Genomic DNA, 22,700 nt, shown 5'->3' with positions numbered 1-22,700 from the left:
GGACCACTTTTATCCCTCAAATCTTTGAGCCAAGAGATTGGGCAAACTTATTTGGGAATTTTGTCGATCCAGTGGATGAACTGGTTAAGGAATGCTACTCTAATTCAAGTGATCTTGGAGTTGCGTTAGTTTGCTAGGTAAGAGGAAAGGAATTTATCATCACCCCAGACTCCATAGCCGAAATTCTTCGCATCACTAGACCTATGGATGTGGACCTAACTCCATATGATGATTGAACGCCAGAGACTCAAGACATTCTACAAGTTCTAGGACCTGATCATGAAGTATCCAGTACAGGCACATCCATAAGCATCGCAAAGATTGCACTAGAGTTGATCACACTAAAGCTGATCATGTTCTCTAATCTCTACCCACTGTCCAACACTACCTTCATAAATCTTGGAAGAGCTCAATTCCTTTGTGATCTTATTACTGGAGCCCCCATTGATATCTGTGCCCACATCTTTCAAACCATGTGGAAGACCGCGGTCCGATTTGCAGCTCGAGGATGTATTCCATTTTGCAGTCTCATCATGAAATTCATTCTTCGTGAAGGCATTGTTCCTCCCTTAGATGGAAAAATGATGACTCGTCTGCATCCAATTTCCATGTTCACTCTACAAGCCAGCAGAAGTCATTCCTCTAAAACACCAAAGAGTGCACACATCTCTCCGGTTACTCCATCTGCTCCAAAGTCAGAGACACCTATACATTCCACACCTACTTCACGTGTCATCCCTGAAGTTAGACAAACTAACATTCCGCAAGCACAGTTTGATCCTCAAACTGATAGAGTGGGTAGTTTGCTTGAAAATATTCAGAAACACATTGAGGAAATGGTGACACTTCTCTACTCCACCAACAACCATGTTCAAATGCGACTCGAGACCATGGAGAATCAGCTAGAAGCTATTCAACAAAAGTTAGACGACAGCCTTTAGCTATTCATGCCAAAAAGGGGGAGAGCATTCAGTAAGGGGGAGAAAACTCAAAGGGAAGTGTGCATAGTAATAGGGGGAGTACACATACGTTTGTTTTAGTCTTATCCTTTAATTTATAGGTTTATGTTTTTGGATATTTATTGTTATTATGGGTTTGATACACTGTGGTTTTGGTTTATTTTTGTTTCTAACTTATAACACATGGATGTTTTTGAAACTTGGTTTACTATATATATATTGTTGATGTTTTTCAGTATATAATGTGTTTGTACCCATGTTGCTTTTGTAAGTTTTTAGGGTTTATTTCCTGTAGGCTTTATGGTTTGTACCATGCTTTATGCAGCCTCTATGTTTTTGTTAAATCAATACTTTTATCGAAATGTCATGCATTTTCTTGTTAAGTACTGTCACTTTTGTGCCCTTATAGGATTGTTCCTAGATGCATATACTTGGTGTATTATGCATTGGTTGAGTGTTGGGCATACAAGTAACTTGCATTGTTCTTGTTAGCTTGTATGTTCAAGTGTTTATTCCAAGTGTGAATGAGCACTGTGATCACTACCTTGCAGTGATTACTTGTTTGATCAAGCCATGATTTGTTTCTTATCTTCATCTTTGCTTGATCACTTTTTGCCTGTTTTATATGCATTTCATATTTTCTGCATACAATAATCTTGGTGTATTGTTGTGTTTCAGGAGTTTCATTTTCATATGATTCAAGTACCTCACAGTTTCTAGAATTAGGTGTGAGTGAGTTTTGCTCAACTGTTCCCAACTCACATGTTAAGTCTAGAGTCTATTTTAGGGTTTTGTCACGGAATAGCCAAAGGGGGAGATTGTAAGGTTGAATTTAATCAACCATTTTGTTGGCTTTATTCTGTGCCAAATTTGCTTTTATTTCAGCAATTAGTAACCCTGTATTTAGGTGGGTTTGTTGTAAGGGTAGTGAGTGAGATAGAGTGTTGAATGCTTAAGAGTGTGCAAGAAAACAAAGTCTCGCGACTGGATCTCGTGGGTGACTCGCAGCTGTAAGTCCCCAGAAGCAGCACACGTGCCAAGCATGCCAGAAGTTGAAGTGTCATGCTAACTAGAGCACTACAGGATAAAATAGGACAACTGGCCGTTCTGTTATCTTGCGGCTGGATCTCGCGACTCAGTCAAGTCGCGAGGCCAAGCCGCGAGCCAGCCTTGTTTTGAAAAACCTGACGTTTCACATTCCTTTCTCACCCTAGTATAAATACCCCTTATACCCACGAAAGAAAGAGAGTTTCTAGAGAGAATTTTGAGAGAAAAACCCTAGAGTAAAACAAGATTGATTCATCCACAATCTTTACATAAGAGACTCTTCAAATTCCTCAACTCTCTTCCTCTCCATTGTTAAATCCTTGAGAGGCATTTTACCAAAACCTTTTTCTCACCATATCCATTACTGTGAGAGGGCTGTTTGGTGTTCTAGGAAGCAGTTAGGAAGGAACCAATTTACATTGGTTGATGCTATAGTCAAGTAGCGGAATCCGGGAAGCTAGAAAAGAAATATGTTCGGCGCAACCTCGTTGGAGCAAGAAGCTTGGAGGGCTTAGGTACACTGGGTAGATTAGGCTTGGAGGGTCTATTGTTGTTCATGTATCCCAACTACATTTTCTAGTGGATTGTTTACCGCCTGGAGGGCGGTGGAGAGGTTTTACGCAGAGGGCTTCAGTTTCCTCTTCGATAACACATCGTGTGTTGTCCTTGTGTTTGCTTCTCTCTTCCCTTTATTTTTGCCTTTTATTTTCTGCTGTGGATGTGATTTTAATTGGCATAGATTATTTACCAATTCTATATTAAGCTTTTGTTCATGTTCCGCACATTAATTGTTTGATATAAAAGTTGAATTAGAAATTTGTAAATTGGGGGTCTAAACGTTCAAGGGTGTTTTTACACTATTTTGAACTTTCATACTTACTAGCACATTATTTAAAATTTCAAATGACATTGTAGTTTATAGGCAGTTAGATCTAAAAATTATATCTTAATGAAGAAATAGATGAAATAAAAGGGACTTAAAATGGAGAGGATCCTATTCCAATTGGAAGTTTGTAGGAAAATGAGAGTGGAGGGTAAGAGGGCAAGGAGAGAGACATGGGTAATTATGAACCCTTCCCCTTATTTGGATGTTTTAAAAATTAAGGGGTGCGGAATAGATAACACTCTCTTTAAACATTAAAGGGGAAGGAGAAGAAATCATAAGAGATCATGTAAATTAACAATCACAGTCCTCTTTTGTTCAATATAAAGAAGTAAATATAAATTAATATTGTAGACACCTCATTTCGCATCCAGAATTTAACCTTGGAAGAAGGCAAAATGGTCATTTTATGTACCCCAAAAAATCATGGTTGCATTTAGTCACTAACTCATTCATCACATATCATGAAAATGATCTTAAGGTTTCAACGATCACAACAATACGTTCAGTTTCCAAATTGGACAGTTGGATCGAAAGATATCGCAAGCTTAGGCCTTGTTTGGATGGTGGAAACACTATCACTCATCACTTACATACCATCACTCATCACTCAATAACTCATCACTTATCACTTAAAAATCCCTAAGTTACACCCCTGACATGTTTGGCACTACAACCCGGTTAGAGTTTTCATTCTAAAAACTAAAAATACTCACCTTTATGTGGGACCCACTGACTGAGCATTGTGTCTACTCACAATTAGGCTACCCGCGTGATGGAAGAACCCCAGACCCATTTCACCTCTTTTATATCCTGCATCCATCTAATTTTTTTTCACCCCATTTTTTTGTGTGCCACATATTTTATACAGTTCAAACCAATCGGTTCCCACCCTTCTTGTGCAAAAAATTTACAAATAATGGTTCGAGTTTAACATACCAAACATATCTGCACTTCTAGATTTTGGGAATAAAGCTACCCGGCCAAACATCCACATAAGAAACTCTGAAAACAGAAACCAAACCCAGAAACCCAACGTGAAAAGGAAAGAAAAGAGAGAGAGAAAAAAAAGAACAGAATCCAAACCCAGAAACCCAATATGAAAAGGAAAGAAAAGAGGAAAAAAAAAAAAAAAGAATAGAAACCAAACCCAGAAACCTAATATGAAAAGGAAAGAAAAGAGGGGGGAAAAAAAGAATAGAGAAACCAAGTCCAGACCTAGCATGAAAAGGAAAGAAAAGAGAGAGTAAAAAAAAGGAAGAAGACGAAGTGGTGAAAAGGAAAGAAAAAAAAAAAGAAAAAGAAAAAACAAAGAGACGAAGTTATGATGAGTGGCTTGGGAAGAAGAAGAGCAAAGAAAAGCAAAAAACAAAGCAAAAAAGAAGCCTAGTAATGAGAGAGAAGAGAGCTGTTGGGGAGTGGGCTGGCATGGATTTGACAACACATAAAACGTGGGGCCCATTAGTTGAGTGAAATTATGAAAGTGCCATCATAACTCTATTTCCATAACCCAAAAATACCTAAAACTTGTTTTCAGTTTTTGTAACTTGTTACTCACTTTGGTGAGAATTGAGTGATGGAAACAAATTCAGGAAAACCATCCAAACAAGCCTTGCCTCCATGGGACCCACCATTTTTGAGTGATGAGTGAAGGAAATAGAGTTATGAGTGGTGGAAACCATTAAATTCAAACAACCCATTAAGTTTTAACGGTCTGCATGCATTCATTTGAGTGAAGCCTATCACGTATGATTTATTGAAATTAATTTTGATTGGTTGTTAATTGAAATTAATTAAATGATTTTTTGTGATTGGTTAAGTATTTTTCTTAAAAAATAATTGGTTACATGGGATTAAAACAAATAAGTTGATAAGATTTAAAGACTGTTAGATAATATGTTTTTAAAGTAATTATCTTCAAGATAATTAATTTAAAAAATCCTAATTATCACTTTGGAATATTCTTTATTGTGAAAATACATTAACAATTCGTCGAAATACAATTTTAAACTTGGAAAACACTTCAAAAATTTGCTAATCAAGTAGCAGTTTTCAGACTCACGTTGAAGGACATTTTTGGTGAATAAAACATCAAAATTCGGACTAGGCTATTTCTGAAAATGTTGTAGGGAAATTCATTTTCCTTTAGCTGTCAAAATTTCACCTTAATCCAAATTTTGAGTAGTGAGATATGGTCAAAATATTGACGCATGTTCAGATATGAAAATTTAGCTTAATTCTTATCCAGATCTCCTTTTTTTACACATTCACCATGTCTTTCAATTTCAATTATTTGCATGCCTAGAATAGGATGTCATGATGCTTATCATTGTTTGTTTCACTCTTTAATCACTTGTTCTTGGATGATATAAACTGTTTGAATGATGTCATATTATCATTGGCCACCATAGTCTAAAAGGCTAGTTTTACCAAGCAAGTTGGGTGCCTAACACCTCTCTAATCCTATAAGTTAGCTTCCAAACTTAAATCAAGAGTTAGTAAATTAGACTTTTCCCTTGTAGTATTCTATTTTTATATCGTAACTAGGAATCAAAGCATTGTATTTTGCTTTAGATTGTATCTAGAACCAAAGCGATGTAATTTGGGTTATTTTCAAAAGATGTATATTTTTCAATTCATTAATAAGTGTTGGGCTAAGAAAACTTGATCCCGGTTAATTAATTCAATTACCAAAGTTGATTAATTAGGTTAAATTGTATGCAAATAGTGAAGGCACCAACAAATTACCAATTAAACTAAATACAACGGAAATTAAATTGACACAGTGATTTGTTGACAAATGGGGAAAACTTTTCGCAGGGCAAAAATTTCACCAGACGATTTTAAAGTCACTAGTCCCAAGAATCCACTAATCAACAATCAAGTGGTTACAAGTATAAAGAATCTTACCACAACCCTGGCCTATCCCAAAATAACAACCTACAATTGAACCTTTGCTTCAATACCCAATTGAACTTGATTTTGTAGCAGCCTTCTTTCCCTTGATGCACAAATCTCTAATCCGTGGCTAACCCTTTGCACGGATCCCAGTACTTGACTAATTCCAGCAACTTGAACAAAATGTTGTTGGCTACAAAGTTTGTCATTCCATCAACAATGAAGATCAAGAAGCACTTGGTTACAAAACTTTATAGTGTACAAACGTAGTAGTTTCTCATAGAAAAAAAATAATCTCTTTGTCTTTGTATTCATACGTGATTGCTCTTAAAATAAGCTTTATATATGTCTAAGGTTGTGAGAAAAGAATCCCTTAACAAATACAAAAGCTAAGGTCAATTTTGAAATTTGGAAAACTGAAAATCGTAATTCTCGATAGATTGAGCATCTATCGAACCATCTGTTGAGCTTCTCATTTAGTCTCAATAGTAGTATCTGTCGAGACTTAATGAAACAACTTTTCTTCACTTGTTTCTTGGATCAATCTTCATGTCTTTAATACGAACTGTTAGGTTCTAAAGATTTAAGAATTAAATATTTAGAATTTGTTAGGTTCTAAAGTTTAGGATTTTATGTATTTAGAACTCTAATTTGTATTGTTGGCAAACCATGGTCAAAACAATGTGTTTAGAAGTGTTTAAAGCTAGCTCAAAGTTGTATGTCAATGTAAAATTGGAATCGAGTTTAAAGCAGGAAGCACTGTGGCTTTCGGCCTGGCTCGATCGATCGAAGCTTAGGCTCGACCGATCGAAGCTTAGGCTCGATTGATCGAAGCTCGGGCAGATCGCTTTTCTGCAGAACTTTCCAACTCAGCCCTAATTATTTTAAAATGTTTTTAAGCTTTCTTATTTGTCCTAAGTATAAAAGGCAAACCCTAGCCATGTTTTTAGTGTTGCTCATATTGCGGTTTGTGTAAATCTCTTGTGAGATCTAGAGGAGCTTTCCTTTACACAAACTTAGGGTTTTCAAGGAGGAGATATTTTCTACACCTTGATGATCAATTCAGTTGCTGCCATTAAAGCTTAAAGAATACACAAGCGGGGGTGCTTGTAGCTGGTGGGAATCCAAGAAAGAAGGAGTCCGTGGATTCGGAGCTTGCACGTGGTCTTGTCAGTAAGTTCTACTGGTTGGTAGCATTAGGAAGTCAAGCGGGGGTGCTTGTAAGTCCTTTTGTATGAACTTTGATTCTTTCAAGATAGTGGATTCAAGTTTACCTTGAGGATAGCTAGGTTAAATCTTCCCCAGGTTTTTACTGGTTTGGTTTCCTGGGTGATCATATCATTGTCTTATTTATTTTCCGCTGCTTTGTATGATTTGATCTTTATTATTGTGATAACCTAGACTTGTTTAATTGGACTAAGTAACAACTTGGCTAATTACCTAGGTTTAATCAATTGTTTAAGGGGTCTAAAATCTGTCAGAATCATTATTATATTATGTTGGCAAACCGAGATCAAAACAAGTCTAGTCTAGGTGTCTAGGCAATCCTTAAATAAGGGTGTTTCAAGTTTTGAATTCCAGTTTGATTGTAGAAAAGAAAAGTGAGGTTCTTCCTTTCTTGACCGATCGAGAATTAGGCTCGACCGGTCGAAAATCACAAGCATAGTTTTTCTACAGAATTTTAAACAGGCCCAAGCCCACGAAAACATTTAGGGTTTCACTTAAACTTCTCTACATATAAAAGAAAAACCCTAGCCATGTTTTAAGGGTGCCGAAGAAGACTTGTGTGTTACTCTTTGTGAGATTTGAGAGTTTCTGTACCTTCTAACTACACAAGAATCTACCGGAGCCAAAACTACAATCAAGCATTGGTAGAACTTAGTTGCTGCATAAAGATCCTTACTAAGGGTGATCTGAAACCTTTGAGTGGAGTCTCAAAGTCACAAGCAAGGCGGCTTGTGTTGCTGTTAATCCAAGAAGAGAATGAGTCCGTGAATTTGAAGCTTGCACATGGTCGTGTCAGTAAGTTATTTACTTTTTTGCATCTTTGCATGATATGATATATTTGTGTTTAACCTAGATCTGAACAATTCATCTAAGTAATCACTTGGTTAATATATTAGGTTAAACAATTTGTTTAAGGGGTCTAAACGAACAGATGTGGGAGTTATATGATGTAACTCTTTAGGTGATAGTCACTTTCAAACTTATGTGATGGATAATGTAGAAAGTGTCTTTATTCCCTGTTTACATGTCACCTTGTGAGTATCTCATGCAATTGCTAGTTGCACACACCACAAGCAAATCTTTGTTAAACACTGTACATGTGATTGTGTGTTATGTTTTTTGGCCTACCAAAATTAAATTTCTTGAAGTGTTTAATGCATTTTTGGGATGTGAGAAAAGATAAGAGTGAGGAAATTTGTTAAAGTTGAATTTCTCTTTGACAAATTTGGTTTTGAAGATCATTTGAAATCATGAACATTCATGCCATATCATAAAATTAGTTTTCTAAATGATTCTGCAGAAATTTTTTCCAGAATTTTTCAAAATTTATGTTTCTTTGAAATTTGACCGATCGAATCTGTTTTTTGATCAATTGAAATGTGAAGGAGAAAAATGGCCTTTTCTTTTAAAAGTCTTGGGTTCTCTTGATTCCTGCCCAATTCCTATTGATCAATCGAGCTTGTTTTCATGTGATTTTCGATTCCTCCTGACTGATCGAATCTTGGATTTAAAAAAGAAAAAGGGAATCACATCTGACATTTTCAAAAGTTTTTTTTGTCTTTCTCTTCGATTCCTCTCTCAATCCCTCTTCTCAAAAATTTTTTTTTTTGTCGTTTTCATAGTTAAAGCTTCCAAGGTTTTCTTCATCTATATAAGTTAAGACTATTTTAAGCTTCCTTTTTCATCTTTTTGCATAATTACATGCATTTTCCATGAATTTTTTAAGGATTTTCTCACATTAGAAATTTGGGGGGTTTTGATGAAAATAGGGTTTTTGATCAATTTTGAACCTTGGGTTTTTGTTCATGCATCATTTAAACATGATTCACATGTTTAATTTAAAAATCTTTGAATTTATTTGAAAATTTTGAAATTAGGGTTCTAAGTTATTGGGCGAAATTGAGTGAAATTGACTTTTGATATTGATAAATTGAGTTATTATAACTTGTAGTTTACTTGTTAATGTGTTCAATTTGTCAATATAAGGATTTTTGAGAATTGGTTGGTTTTCAAATTGGGGATTTTCTAAAATTCTTGAAATTTCCTTTGTCAATTTTTCAAATTATGATGATTTTGGACTGTTTAAGGGCATTAGATCATGCATCATATAGTTTTCAAATTGCATGTTATCTTGTCTCTAATCCTTCTTATGCAGTGTGCCCTTGGTTTTTGTTGTTTTTCCTTTCTTCTTTCCTAGTCATGGCTCATAAACTTGGTCGGAAATTCAAAACTAGAGCCAATAGGAACCTTGGATCTTCATTTTCTGGTTCAGCCCTAAGAGATAGGGATAGGTTTCTATCCACTAAGTGTGAGGAAACATATGAGACCTTGATGAAATATAGGTCTATTTGGGGTGAGAGGGATATATTTTTGTGTGAGCTAGATCCTTCTATACGTAGGAACTTCGTGTCTAGGAATTGGGTCTCCTTGTGTGAGGTGTTTGATCCTCTCCTACTGCCTTGATTAGAGAGTTTTACTCTAATCTTTCTGTTTATTCTGAGGTCACGGGCGGTCATTACTTGACTTCTTGGATTCGTGGTCAGGAGTTTACCATCACGAAAAAAACTGTTTTTGAGGCTTTAGGAGTGCCCTTAATTAAATTTCCCACTTATCCATACATTGAGTTTCCTGCTTTAGATGATATGATGTCTCTTTTATGTGGTTGTCCTGTTTCTTGGGTTCTTAACCAAGAATCAATTCTAGTGAGTTCACTAAGCTTAACTCTTTATAGGATCACATGTCATAACATCTATCCCATTTCTCATGTTCATACTGTTCCCATTGAGCGATGTGCTTTCCTTTATGCTTTCATTACTGATGGGTTTATGTGTTTTCTGTCTATGTTTATACAAACCATTATTGATATCTCTAGGAGTATGGATAAGAGTCAAAAGTTGTTCTTCCCTATGTTTATTTATAGGATTTTGAGGTTCTTAGGTTTGTCAGATTTTCCTCCCCTAGAGTTAGTACACATTATTGCCCCTATAGGAGCCACCTATCTTAGATAGAGATAGGCACAAATGAAAAGTGTTGAGCCAGGCATTAGGACTTCTAAGAGACCACGAGGAGATGCTGCTACTTCCTCTGGAGCTATGCTTGCCACTGAGGAGACTTTTGTGGATCCAACTGCAGTTGTGGATCCTACTGGCGGTGCTGAGGATGTTGATCCTACTATTGCTCCTCCACTTTCACTCCGTGCTATGATGTAGATGCAGTCCATCATGACTACTCAAGCTACTCATGGACAGTTACTTGATGAGCTGATTTTACGGATTACAAGAGTTCTTTTCCACCTCCACCCTTTGAGGATTGATTTTGACTTTGGCAATACGTAACAAAAAAAGGGAGTAGATTTAGGACTTTTGTACATAGGGGGAGATTGACTTATGGTGTTTAAGGGGAGTTTTGATGTATTTACATGTATTTGATATTTGGATAGTTTCTTTGTGTTTATTTGTCTATTTTATTTTTTGGTACACAAAAATTGATGTGATGTGATTTTTGATTATGATAGTTGATGATGATAAGGTTATTCATTTTGATGTGTTCACTATCTTCTTATATGTTTTGTGAATCCAAAATTTAGATTTTGATTTAGTTGGTTATACTGTATTTTCCACACATGCGTTTATGGTTTGTTTTTAGTATTTCAGGAATTTATAGGTTAAGTCTTTCTATAGCTGTTGTCTATTCAAGCAACTAATAGTTAGTAGTTGTGTAAGATTTGTATTTGGGCAACAATTTGTATTTAAGCCGGTATTCGATTTAAGCATTACATATTGTATGTATGTTTTGTCACAGATTGCCAAATGGGGAGATTGTTAGGTTCTAAAGATTTAAGAATTAAATATTTAGAATCATTATTGTATTGAGTTGGCAAACCGAGATCAAAACAGGTCTAGTCTAGGTGTTTAGGCAATGCTTAAATACAGGTGTTTCAAGTTTTGAAGTCTAGTTGATTGTAGAAAAGAAAAGTGAGGTTCTGCCTTTCTGGACCGATCAAGAATTAGACTTGACCAATCGAAAATCGCAAGCATAGTTTTTCTGCAAAATTTTAAACAGGCTCAAGCCAAAACATTTAGGGTTTCACTTAAACTTCTCTACATATAAAAGAAAAACCTTAGCCACGTTTTAAGGGTGTTAAAGAAGACTTTTGTGTTACCCTTTGTGAGATTTGAGAGATTCTGTACCTTTTAACTATACAAGAATCTACCGGAGACAAAACTACAATCAAGCATTGGTAGAACTTAGTTGCTACATAAAGATCATTACTGAGGGTGATCTGAAATTTTTGAGTGGAGTCTCAAAGTCACTAGCTAGGCTGCTTGTGTTGTTGTTAATCCAAGAAGAGAATGAGTTTGTAGATTCGGAGCTTGCACGTGGTCGTATTAGTAAGTTACTACTGGAGGTAGCATTAGATTTAGGGTTAAATCTTTTGTAAAAACTTTAATTCTCTTATAGTGGATTTGGTTTACCTTGAGGATAGTTAGGTTAAATCCTCTCCAGGTTTTTACCTTGAAACAGTTCGTTTCATTGGTTTTCCTGGGTCATCATATTGTGATGTTATTTATTTTTCCGCATCTTTGCATGATATGATATATTTATGTTTAACCTAGATCTGAACAATTTATCTAAGTAATCACTTGGTTAATATATTAGGTTAAAAAATCTATTTAAGGGGTCTAAACAAACTTTCACGAACACTTGATATGCTTGAACAACATATTTTTTGATATATTAAACCCAACTTAGATCTACCAAATTACAAGTAAAGTGCATTTTGTCAAAGGATTAGCCAATTACATAAAATTATGACCCTAACGATAAGAATGATGTATTTTTCAATTTAGTTTATTATTTTTTCTATTAAAATAAGTGGCAAATACATTATAAAACCTTTGACCTAGAAGGGAGAATAATAACAGTAGGATCCTCTCCTCCATCTTTTGAGACGCAATTAACAAGACTCTACCCCGTTCACATGGGACATGGCCAAACATAATTCCTTTAGGTTCAAGCCGGGAGCGCAGTTTCTCACATATATGCTTGGCTATTTTTGACCAAGTCTTCCCATTAGCTTGGGTTGAGAATGCTCCCTTTAATGACCTAGAAAACTTGTGTACTTTATTGCATCAAAATTATTGACGAGAATGGGATTTGAATGACCTTTTTTTTGTTGAGATGTCAATAGTTACAATGGGGGAGGGGAGATTTGAACACTGGATGTTTTGAAAATACCAAGATATGCCAACCAATTGAGTTACAAAGCTCTTGAGTAAACCTTAATGCTCAAGAAGTGTTTATGAAAATACTTGGATAGGACTCCTTTGTGAATCTTTTAGTTCCCCCTCTATTTTGGCTGCAATGAAAATATCTTGAAATTGTGACTGATATTTGTGATATTGTTTCATGTATTTCATATTCTAACATGTATAAAGGTGGAACCTAATGAATTTTGGGTAATTTGTTCTTAACAAATTAATAGTTTAGAGCACTAGCATTAAGTGTGCCAAATAATAAATTTTTAGCATTTAACACACCAAACACCAAAAATAATACATCATCAGATGTTTTAAATGCCAAAACAATTTGGCATGAGCTACAATACCCTTCTATTAGTAGAAGGATACGTTAGCCAATGCTAAAAATTTTTGGTCTTTTTTTATTATCTTTCTCTCTCCTAATAATAAAATATTCTTCTCCTACTCTCATGCCATAATCTCTCTCTCTCTCTCTCTCTCTCTCTCTTATCTTCTTCTTCTTTATCAGGCGATTGGGTTTGATCTTCTTTTTATTTTATTTTATTTTATTCTTGCAATTGATGGTGAGTTGCAGATTTGGGCAGTGGTGGAGGGTTTTTTTTTTTTTTTTTTTGGAGCGTGAGAGAGAGTGAGACGAAGGGGAAGAGAGAGATAGAGGCAAGGCTTTGGACGTAGAGGGAGAAAGAGTGAAATAAAAAAATGAATATTTTTGTTGGGTTGTTTATATTTTTTAATGGATTGGTTATATTATTTTAATGTTTTGAATCTTAAAATAGAAGATGTGACATAGGATGTTGTGGGGACCGGCCCAGAATAATAGGTTGGTTGGGCCCTGGGCCCGTCCGAGGACTAGTCCGTCCGAGGAGACATCGTGGCCTAGGCAATCCTTATTTAGGCCCACTGGAGCAAAGAGAACATGTCCGAGGAGTAATTCCTCCTCGTACATTGCAAAATCCGGATTAAAGGTGCATCCCAGCCACTGTAGTCCATTCCCCAAATACGTAAAAAGGGAGGAAACCTAAAATATCTTAGCAAAGGCTGCCACCGCCACATTAAATGCATCACAACTACTCTCCTGGCCGCATTAATAAAGAGAAGACCCCTGAACAGTGCTACCTTGGCCACTACAACTCACAAAGAATTGATAAAGTGTCTGATGGGACAGGTGCTCAAGTAGGGGTTTGGATGATCAACAAGTGTAAAGCCTAGATGATAGGAGAGGGCCTATATAATATGTAAAAGTCCCCCAAGAGGAAGGGACAGAAGAAAAAAGGGGAAGGAAGACAGGAGAGAAATTTTACTGTATGAATATATGCCCATGAGCAAAGTTTCGAGCCTGATCACTTGAGAGGGATCTCTCTTCACGTCCATCTTTTTCGCTCTTGTTTCTGTATTTCCTTAACCCATGCAACAAACCGTCTAAGCTAACTGAAACCAAGTTCTTTAGCCCATACTCTACAAAAAAATTCATTGTGTGGGACTTCTTGGGCCAAGACTTGACCGACAAGGATTAGACCATTAAAATTGTGCCCCTATAGATGTATTGTAAAATTGTGTGTTAAAATAAATAAAATAAGTTTTTGTATGTTAAAATAGCATTTGGCCTAGTACAACTAATGCTAGTGCTCTCATAAAGTTCTCATGCAGAGAATATTGTAAAAAAGGAAGGAGGTACTTGTTATAATCAAGGGCATAATTGTCATAATTCATGTATTGGAATTGTTATTTGAGTAATTATGTATTGAATTCTTTATTTGAGTGAGAGCATTTCATAACTAGATGCCATGGGTAGTGCATACAATAGTCATATCATAGTTACAATTGCCCATTAAGGTGTTTTTATTTTATTTTTTATTTATTTTTAGAGAGAGTTTTAACCTATGGCGGGGATTGAATCTCCAATCTTTTATTCAACCATAAGAGATTTTACCAGTTAAGCTAACTAGAACCCACATTGCCCATTAAGTTATTTAAATGCTACGTGGGCTTAGTGGGAGAATGCAAGTTTACCTCCATTAGGAAATTTAATGTAACAAGAAATTATCCCAATTATTAATTTTATGTATTTAGATTTATTTTAATATATATATATATATATATTTAATAATATAAGTGATAGATAAATATTCATCCTTTTAGGAGTCTAATGATGAATATGTATAAGGTAACCGGTTACTTAAAAATCGTTGTTAATAATAAACTCATTTATGGAAGGAGTTTATAAAGATTAATGTTAAAAGAGTGTCTCAAGCTTCTCTTTTTTTTTTTTTTTTTTTTTTTTTTGAGAGAGTTCTAACCTGTGGCGTCTGCTTCTAAGATAGCTCTTTATCATTAGATCAAGACACCAATCAGTTTTTTGGTGTAGGCGGGGATTGAACCCCAAATCTCTTATACAACTACTAGAGACTTTACCAATTGATCTAACTGGAACCCACAAGAGTGTCTCTAGCTTAGTTCTTTGAATAAGTTTTTGTTCCATCAAAGGGTTTTAAAAGCATAGGTTATAGACCAGAAGAACTCTCGCTAAAATTTGAGGTTTCTCTTCTAGGAACTTTAACAATCATGGTTAAGTTTTAACTTCTTTTGTAGTTTTTCAATTTCTTACAACATGTTCTTAAACCATTTATTTTTGTGTATGCTAGAATGCTACCCATGATAACAAAGTGTGAAAGTGATTTATTTTAGCAGTTGTAGGCTTGTAGCTTTGAGCATCTTTAACCCTTTTGAAGTAGTTGATTTATAATGTAAATATATTTTTAGTCCCTAAATTTTACGCATAAGATATTTTAATCCTTGAAGTTTAAAGTGATCACTTTTAGTCTATTAGATGATGTGGTCAAACTAAAATTAGCACATCATCACTCCATTGAAACTTAAATGGAACCCTTTAAGTTTATTTAGGGATTAAAAGTGATCTCTTTAAATTTGGCCTTATTTTATTAATAGGTTTTACATGGTATATAGTTGTTTAAAAAGTTACCTATAAAACAAATAGAGTTATTAAATGATGTAAAGCTTGTGTTATACTTGGAAGATTTAATAATAAAATTATTGACAATTTAATTACATTTTGTCTAAGGTGACAATACTATCCGAATCACTAGTAGGTATCCCTGCAGAATTATTACTAGTGTGGTCCTCAATTGACATCTCCTCAGGACCAAAGAAAGGTTTGGGAGGCATTTGCAAGAGCTCTATTGGGCCTTCGAGCATCTCCAAGACTTTGCTCATGGAAGGACGATTAATGGGCTTCATCTGAATGCACCAAAATGCAACTATGATCATCTTCTTTAATGTTTTCTTCTCGCTTTCTGTGGCATTTAACACCTCAATGTCCTCACCTTGATCGAGTTTGTCATATATCCAAGAAGGGAAGTATATCTGACTTAAATGCTCCACAGATGCATTCAAATTTTTCCTTCTCCCCACCATTTCCATCAACAACATTCCAAAACTATAAACATCAGCTTTATATGATATGCCCCCAATGCTTTTGTAGAATAATTCTGGAGCTATATATCCTAGTGTTCCTTGTACAGCAGTGAGAGATACAATGCTGTCATCTACCGAATACAATTTTGCGAGGCCAAAATCTGAAACTTTTGGAATAAAGTTTTCATCAAGGAGAATATTATGTGGCTTTATATCAAAGTGTAGAATTTGCATGTCACAACCTTGATGTAAATATTCAATTCCTTGAGCTACTCCAACTGCAATCTCATATATTCTATCCCAAGTCAAGATGGTACTATTTTCTCTATTTGGGAAAATGAACTTATCTAGAGATCCATTTGGCATGAACTCATATACAAGAGCTTGTTTAGAACCTTCCACACAAAATCCAATTAGTTGCACCACGTTAATATGATGAATCCTTCCAATTGTAGCAACTTCATTCATGAAATCTTGCCCGTTGGCTTTTGACTTGCTCAACAATTTTATCGCTACAGGATGGCCACTTTGAAGCTTTCCTTTGAAGACTGTGCCATAACCTCCTTGACCTAATTTATCCTTAAAACCATTGGTCATGCTCTTTATTTGAGAGTAGGAGTACCTTATAGGCATTAAATTGTGACTCTGCAGGAATATTTCAATGGCATCGTCCATGAACGTGTTTCCTGGGCCAAATTTGTATATCAAAAATGCAATTAAGCATACAATTCCTAGTTGAGCTCTTCCTAGGATAAATACACCTACAGAAGACAAAGGTATAAAACAGTAAATATGAGGAAATTAATTCCTAAATTGCAATTTATTAATTTCTGATAAATCAAAACAACTCAATATACAGATGCTTGAGGGAGTTTAATCTGGCTATGCTTGCAAAACAGGGTTGGAGGTTGCAACAAAGGCAAAATTCCCTGGTTTATCAGGTGCTGAAAGCCAAATATTTTCCTCACTGTGATTTTATCCAGGCAACGATGGGAAACAACCCCTCCTTCACATGGCGCAGCTTAATGGCAGCACAAAATGTTGTTAAACAGGGCCTACGGTGGAGAATTGGAAACGGCGAAAAGGTGAAGGTTTGGGGAGATAAATGGCTGCCTACACCATCTACATACCAAGTGACCTCTCCAAGAATGTTCCTGCAAGCTGAAACGTTGGTGGGTGACTTAATAGATAAAGAGAAAGCTTGCTGGAAAACAGAGATACTTGATGTTCTGTTCTTACCACACGAAGCAGAGGAAATTAAGAAGATTCCATTGAGCTCCCATCTACCTACTGACAAGCAGATATGGGCGTGTAGTCATAATGGTGTTTTCACGGTGCGAAGTGCTTACTGGGTGGCTCGGAGGATGTCAAGGCAGAGGAACTTCAGTTCCGGTTCAGATGAAGGCAGAAATAGGCAGTTCTGGACAAAAATTTGGAGGATCCAAGTTCCGCACAAAATAAGACATTTCACTTGGAGGGCATGTCGTGATCTACTCCCTACAAAATCTAATTTGTTGCGACGGAAAGTGTTGCCGGACGATCTGTGTGAAGAGTGCAATGAGGGATCGGAAACTTCAAGTCACTTGTTCTGGACGTGTAAACGAGCTAGGGAGTTGTGGGAAAGCTCCAAGCTTGTCATGCCATTTACAGCGGAGCAGTGTTGTTCCTTTAAAGACCTGCTGTGGAGCTTATGTATGGAGGTGGAGAGTTCAGCGGAGGTGGTAGCGAAAATGGTGACGTGTGCATGGGTGTTATGGGGAAATAGGAATGAAATCCGTGTGGGAGGAAAGCGGAAATCGGGTCAGGAAATGGTTCGCTGGGCAACTCAATATCTGGAGGAGTATAAGGCTGTTACGTCCGTTGAGAATGGGGTACGTACTTCAAGCAGCCAACCAGCCAGGTGGATACCTTCACAGGATCAAACGTTCAAGGCCAACGTGGACGGGGCAGTGTTCGCAAAACAAAAGGCAGTGGGAATAGGGGTGGTCATACGGGACAAGGAAGGGAATTTCAGGGCTGCTTTGAGCAAGAAAATGAAGCTACCATTCGGTCCGTTAGAAGCAGAAGCTATGGCAGTTGAAACGGGTGTGCAGTTTGCTAAGGATATGGGAATTATGGAAGTCGTGGTGGAAGGTGATTCTCTTATTCTACAGCGTGCTTTGACTGATTTGGCTACTCCTCCTTCCTCAGTGGATGCTGTTATTGTGGGTATTAAAGCTTCCTGTGCAGAGTTCCATCACATAGCATTTTCACATGTGCGTCGAAAAGGAAACAACCCAGCCCATCTCTTAGCTAAATATGCCTATGGCATAGATGATTGTTCAGCTTGGATTGAAGAGTCCCCTTGTTTTATAAAACAAGCTCTTATCCACGATGTAATGTCTTCTTAACGTTTTAATGAAGTTTCAGTTTTCTTATCAAAAAAAAAAAAAAAACTCAATATATTATCCTATACTAAATAAATAAACAAACAAACAAAAATTTGGTGAAAATATATTTTAATTATTTTTATACTTGATATAAGATAATTAGATTATTATTAGGCATTATTATATATATATTTTTAGAAAAATGCTAACAGATACCTTTAGAGTAATGGTTAACAATCTATTTAAAGAAGGTTTTTATAAAAAAAAGAAAAAAGGAAGCAATAATTAATGTTTTGACAATTTTTTCTATTTCTCATAAAGAATAATGCTAGAGATACAAATTATTTTACAAAAAAATTTACAAACTGCTGATGTGGTCAGTGATTATTGGTAAATAAAAAAGTGATATTAATTGTAGGCCTAAATGAAAACCAATAAGGGGAAATTATTGTGTACTCTTAGAATACCATAAATGCGTACTCCCTCCTTTCACATGAATGATGGGTCCCATTAATTAAATTCATAGTGGGACCCACCATTCATGTGAGATGAGAGAGTATGCATTTATGATACTCCGTGAGTACCTAATAATTTTTCACTAATAAGAGGTTGACCACATTAACATTTTGTAAAAGAGAAATGATATTTTTACAACAAATCCTAAGTGACAGGTTGTTACTGGTTGTTATTATTAATGTTAGTTTCAAATTTGAACCAATAACTACTAACCACCTGTAATTTGTTGTAAAAATGTTGTAGACGTAGCATATCTCTTTATAAAAATGTTGTAAAATAATTTGTGATTGTAGAATTACTCTTTCCATAAAAATGGTGTCAAAATTTTCTTAAAATAAATTGTTAACTATTGCCTTAAGGACACCTGTTAGCATATGATCCAAACCAACATGTCAAAAAGCAATCGCACCTATATATTGGATGAAAGTGAGCACTCCTCCTGTTGAAAGAATCCCCAAGAAAACAGATCACAACATGAAGCCGAAAAGAGTAAATTTAGTTCATTGAATTTGAATGAATGGAAAAATAGAATCCCGAGAGGCATAAATTTAATAGAAAGCACGCTAATGAACTCCGAAAGGCGTACCTTGGAACAAGAAGCTGTTGCGAAAAACACCATATAGTTTCTGAATGAATGGAACAATAGAATCCCGAAACCTGGTTATATATATAATGATATATTGAAGATAAATTGAGCATATTTGTCTTTTCTCTTAGGACATTTAAAAAAAAAAAAAACTTTATGGAGCATCTTTTGGGTTCTTACCAGTTATATTTCAATTTCTTATTCTGTGAATGATGACCAATGTAATTCCAATGATCACATTCATAACTCCAAAAAAATTCATAGCCCCGTAACAATTCTTGTTGAATCTCCAAAACAGATAGGCCTGTTGCATTCGGAAATCGAGTTGGAACCGTACCTTCTATACTGCATGACTTTGGAAGATCAAATGCCGTAAGGCGACCAAAATACGCATAGAAGAAGTGTGTTGGTGCGGAATAAGAGTTACCGATGCAATGAGAGACATCAACATAGAGTGGCGAGTTGAGTTTTAAGGTGCAATTCAAAAGATACATATAATAATTAGAATTAGAATCATAAAATAAATGGTAAACATAATAATAAGTATAAAAAATATTAGGATAAGAATCATGTATGTTTGGGATCAGATGAGGAATGGAGCATGTGTTTTTGTGTAAACTCGCATCCATTAGTCGAATTGTTTGATTAACATAATTGATTTCCTGGACATGGAATTTCACAGAATCAACCAACAAAGAAGTACGGTTATTCTCGCAATCAAGTTCAAGGCCACCACATCCACACTGATGAGGAGCACCTTTTAGTCGAAAAGGGTAGCTGATGTTAAGGAGATTTCCACATGAAGAAGAGCTGCAGTTCTGGCTTTGTCCCTTAGCAATACAAGCATCATGGAAGAGAGCAAATAGGACGACCAGAAGCCGAAGTAAGGGAAGGTTCTCTCTGAACATCATGAGAGAGAGAGAGAGAGAGAGAGAGAGAGAGAGAGAGCAGTTAGATTATTGGAAATTTGGGACGTCTCGATATTCATAGATATGCTTTGTGACTGCAAATCAATGGGAGACCATTGAAAAATCAAAGTCAAGAAAAAGGATATGCTCATCCTCTGATTGCATTTATTGTTTTGACTGATTAGTTGCCACCCCTACCCCATTCCCATAGGGCCCATACCCGAGTATGGAGTCAATATTATTAGTTCTGTAACTTCTGTGAACTTGTTATGATGAAGCTTCTGTGAACTTGTTATACATTGAGAGGTACTCGTCAACATGACCTACAGATTCTATACAACTGTGTTGTTTGAATATCATTTTTTGATAATTCAACAATTATTACAGCAGAAAGAGGATTTCAATTCGGGATTTTTTGTTAGAAATATTAAGAGGTGCGAGTTGAGCAACAAAACTCTTAATATGTGTTTAAATATAATTAAAGAATCTAACATGTTGCACTTAATAAAATAAAATGTACTTAAGTTTTTGCAGTAGTTAACTTCCATGACAATATAATAGTGCTCTATGAATCTCCATTGCTGCAATTAAAGAAAAGGGAAAATTAAGATTAACCATTTGTAATGGTGTCCTATCACAATTTAAGTTGCAAGCTTTAAATTATTACATTTGACTCTCGAATATTTGGATTTAAAGTCTTTGATAGTTGTATAAGAGATCTAGGGTTCAATCTCTGTCTATACCAAAACTGATTGATGTCTTTTTTTTTTTTTTTTTTTTTTTTGAGAGAGAGAGAGAGAGAGAGAGAGAGAGAGTTTCAACTTATGACGTCTGCTCCTGATGATAGGTTATTTTTTTTTTTTGAAAGAGAGTTTCAACTTATGACGTCCGCTCCTGATAATAACTCTTTATCATCAGACCAAGACATCAATTAATTTTTGGTGTAGACGAGGATTGAACCACAGATCTCTTATACAACCATCAAAGACTTTACCAGTTGAGGTAACTGGAACCCAAAAAAAAAAAATTTTATTCAAAATACTCAAAACAATAATTTTTCTTTTAATATAAACTTTAATATTGCTTTCAGGACTAAACTTTTATTGGGTCAAACCATAGAGGTTAAAATGTTTGTCCTTTTTCCTTTCCTTTTCTTTTTATTTTTTTATAAAAAGGTTAATTTGTTCGTCCAAAACATGCAAAATTTGTAAATTTGAACCAATCCTAATAGCTTCATTTTAATCCATGCCTTAGGGGGCTGAATGTGGCAAAGTTTGTGGATTAATCTGTGGGATAAATTGTAATTTACCCTAAAAAATTGATCACTTTGTACCAGTAGGCAGTAGCCCTATCACTATCAATGTTGCCTTCTTAATGGAAGGACTACCATAGTCCCAACAACTGCCATTTATCCTCTGTCATCTTCTTTGATTTCTTCATTTTGCCAAGTTTTAAAACTATCACTTAATCTTGTTGTACCAACAAAGAATTCACCCTTCACTGCCACAATTTGAAACTCCCAATTCCATTTAAATATCAACGATACATTTGGATAGCAGGATTTAGGCATGTAAATTTAGATTGAATAATTAAAATCCAAATACCTTGATTGGATAGTTTAAAAAATGTCAAGAATTAGGATTTGATAAATCTACAAAGGATTTTAAACATTGAAATTAATTCTTGGATTTGAAATAACTTCTAAACCCATGGAATTTTAGAAATTCTTAAGACATACTTGAATAGTTTTTAAATTTTATAATTTCAAATGATCATAGGTATAAAATGTATCTAATCAAGAAATTTTATAAATTATAAATTTGGAATCATAGAATTTCAAATCCATTACTTTAAAGTTCAAACCTAAATCCAAATTCAAGTATCCAAATACAATCTAGGTTGACCTTGGCAATAAAAGTGTTTACCGCAATTGTTTCGTTGAACAAATCTAACACTAGTTATTGAGGACTTGCTGTCTATGCAATGTAAGCTTACACTCTAACTTATGAGACTAGTAAAGTAGAGTCTAATACTGTTTTCTTATTAATAAGAATATGATTATATCATCTAAAAGCTTTAACCGCCGGGGGGGGGGGGGCGTGAAATAACCTTGAAAATGTGTTGATTATAACCTGCAAAAATGATTGAATTTGAGACATAGCCATTGAGCCATTCAACAAACCACGACTCAAACAATAAAAGAAAAGTAAAATACAACTTGTAACATTCATGTACACAACATCATGAATTGAAAGGGAAAAGTATATAAAACAATCCTGTAGTTTAATTCCTAAGACACATTAAACTCCAAATTTAATGGGATACTTTAAATATAATACTTTCACAAATATATATATATATATATATATATATATATAAAGCCAAATTTAGACAATAATTTTATATTTTTGTGGTGTTATCATTTTATATTTGATAGTTGTTATACTAATACAATTTATTCTTGTTGTTATTATAATAATTATTTATTTGGTTATTGTTTCTTTTATAAAATATATATTCTATAATTTTATAATAAAATTGTGCAACACACTTGCCTTTAACTATATAGAATTTTTTTTTTCATTAAAAAGAAATGGAGTTTTAAGTGTCCTAT

The 22,700-nt window shown here is 35.1% G+C and overlaps 1 protein-coding gene across 1 annotated transcript; it reads right to left on the bottom strand.

Annotated features, from left to right (window-relative positions):
- Positions 1–15,223: 15,223 nt before the first annotated feature.
- On the bottom strand, positions 15,224–19,253 carry LOC115986452 (rust resistance kinase Lr10-like). The gene is made up of 2 exons (XM_031109483.1): positions 19,179–19,253; positions 15,224–16,468 (listed from the first exon to the last, which is right to left on the bottom strand). The coding sequence occupies exon 2, from the start codon at positions 16,380–16,382 to the stop codon at positions 15,339–15,341; it is 1,044 nt and encodes a 347-aa protein (XP_030965343.1). The 5' UTR covers positions 16,383–16,468; positions 19,179–19,253; the 3' UTR covers positions 15,224–15,338.
- Between the last annotated feature and the right edge of the window lie 3,447 nt (positions 19,254–22,700).

Source organism: Quercus lobata, chromosome 4, assembly GCF_001633185.2.
Source record: "Quercus lobata isolate SW786 chromosome 4, ValleyOak3.0 Primary Assembly, whole genome shotgun sequence".
Lineage (NCBI taxonomy): Eukaryota > Viridiplantae > Streptophyta > Magnoliopsida > Fagales > Fagaceae > Quercus > Quercus lobata.
The sequence above is the reverse complement of the archived record's forward strand: the minus strand, read 5'-3'. Positions and strand labels throughout refer to the sequence as shown.

What these genes read in the sequence shown, in the direction of transcription:
- LOC115986452 (XM_031109483.1), bottom strand. Translation starts at nt 16,382, where the DNA reads ATGGACGATGCCATTGAAATATTCCTGCAGAGTCACAATTTAATGCCT.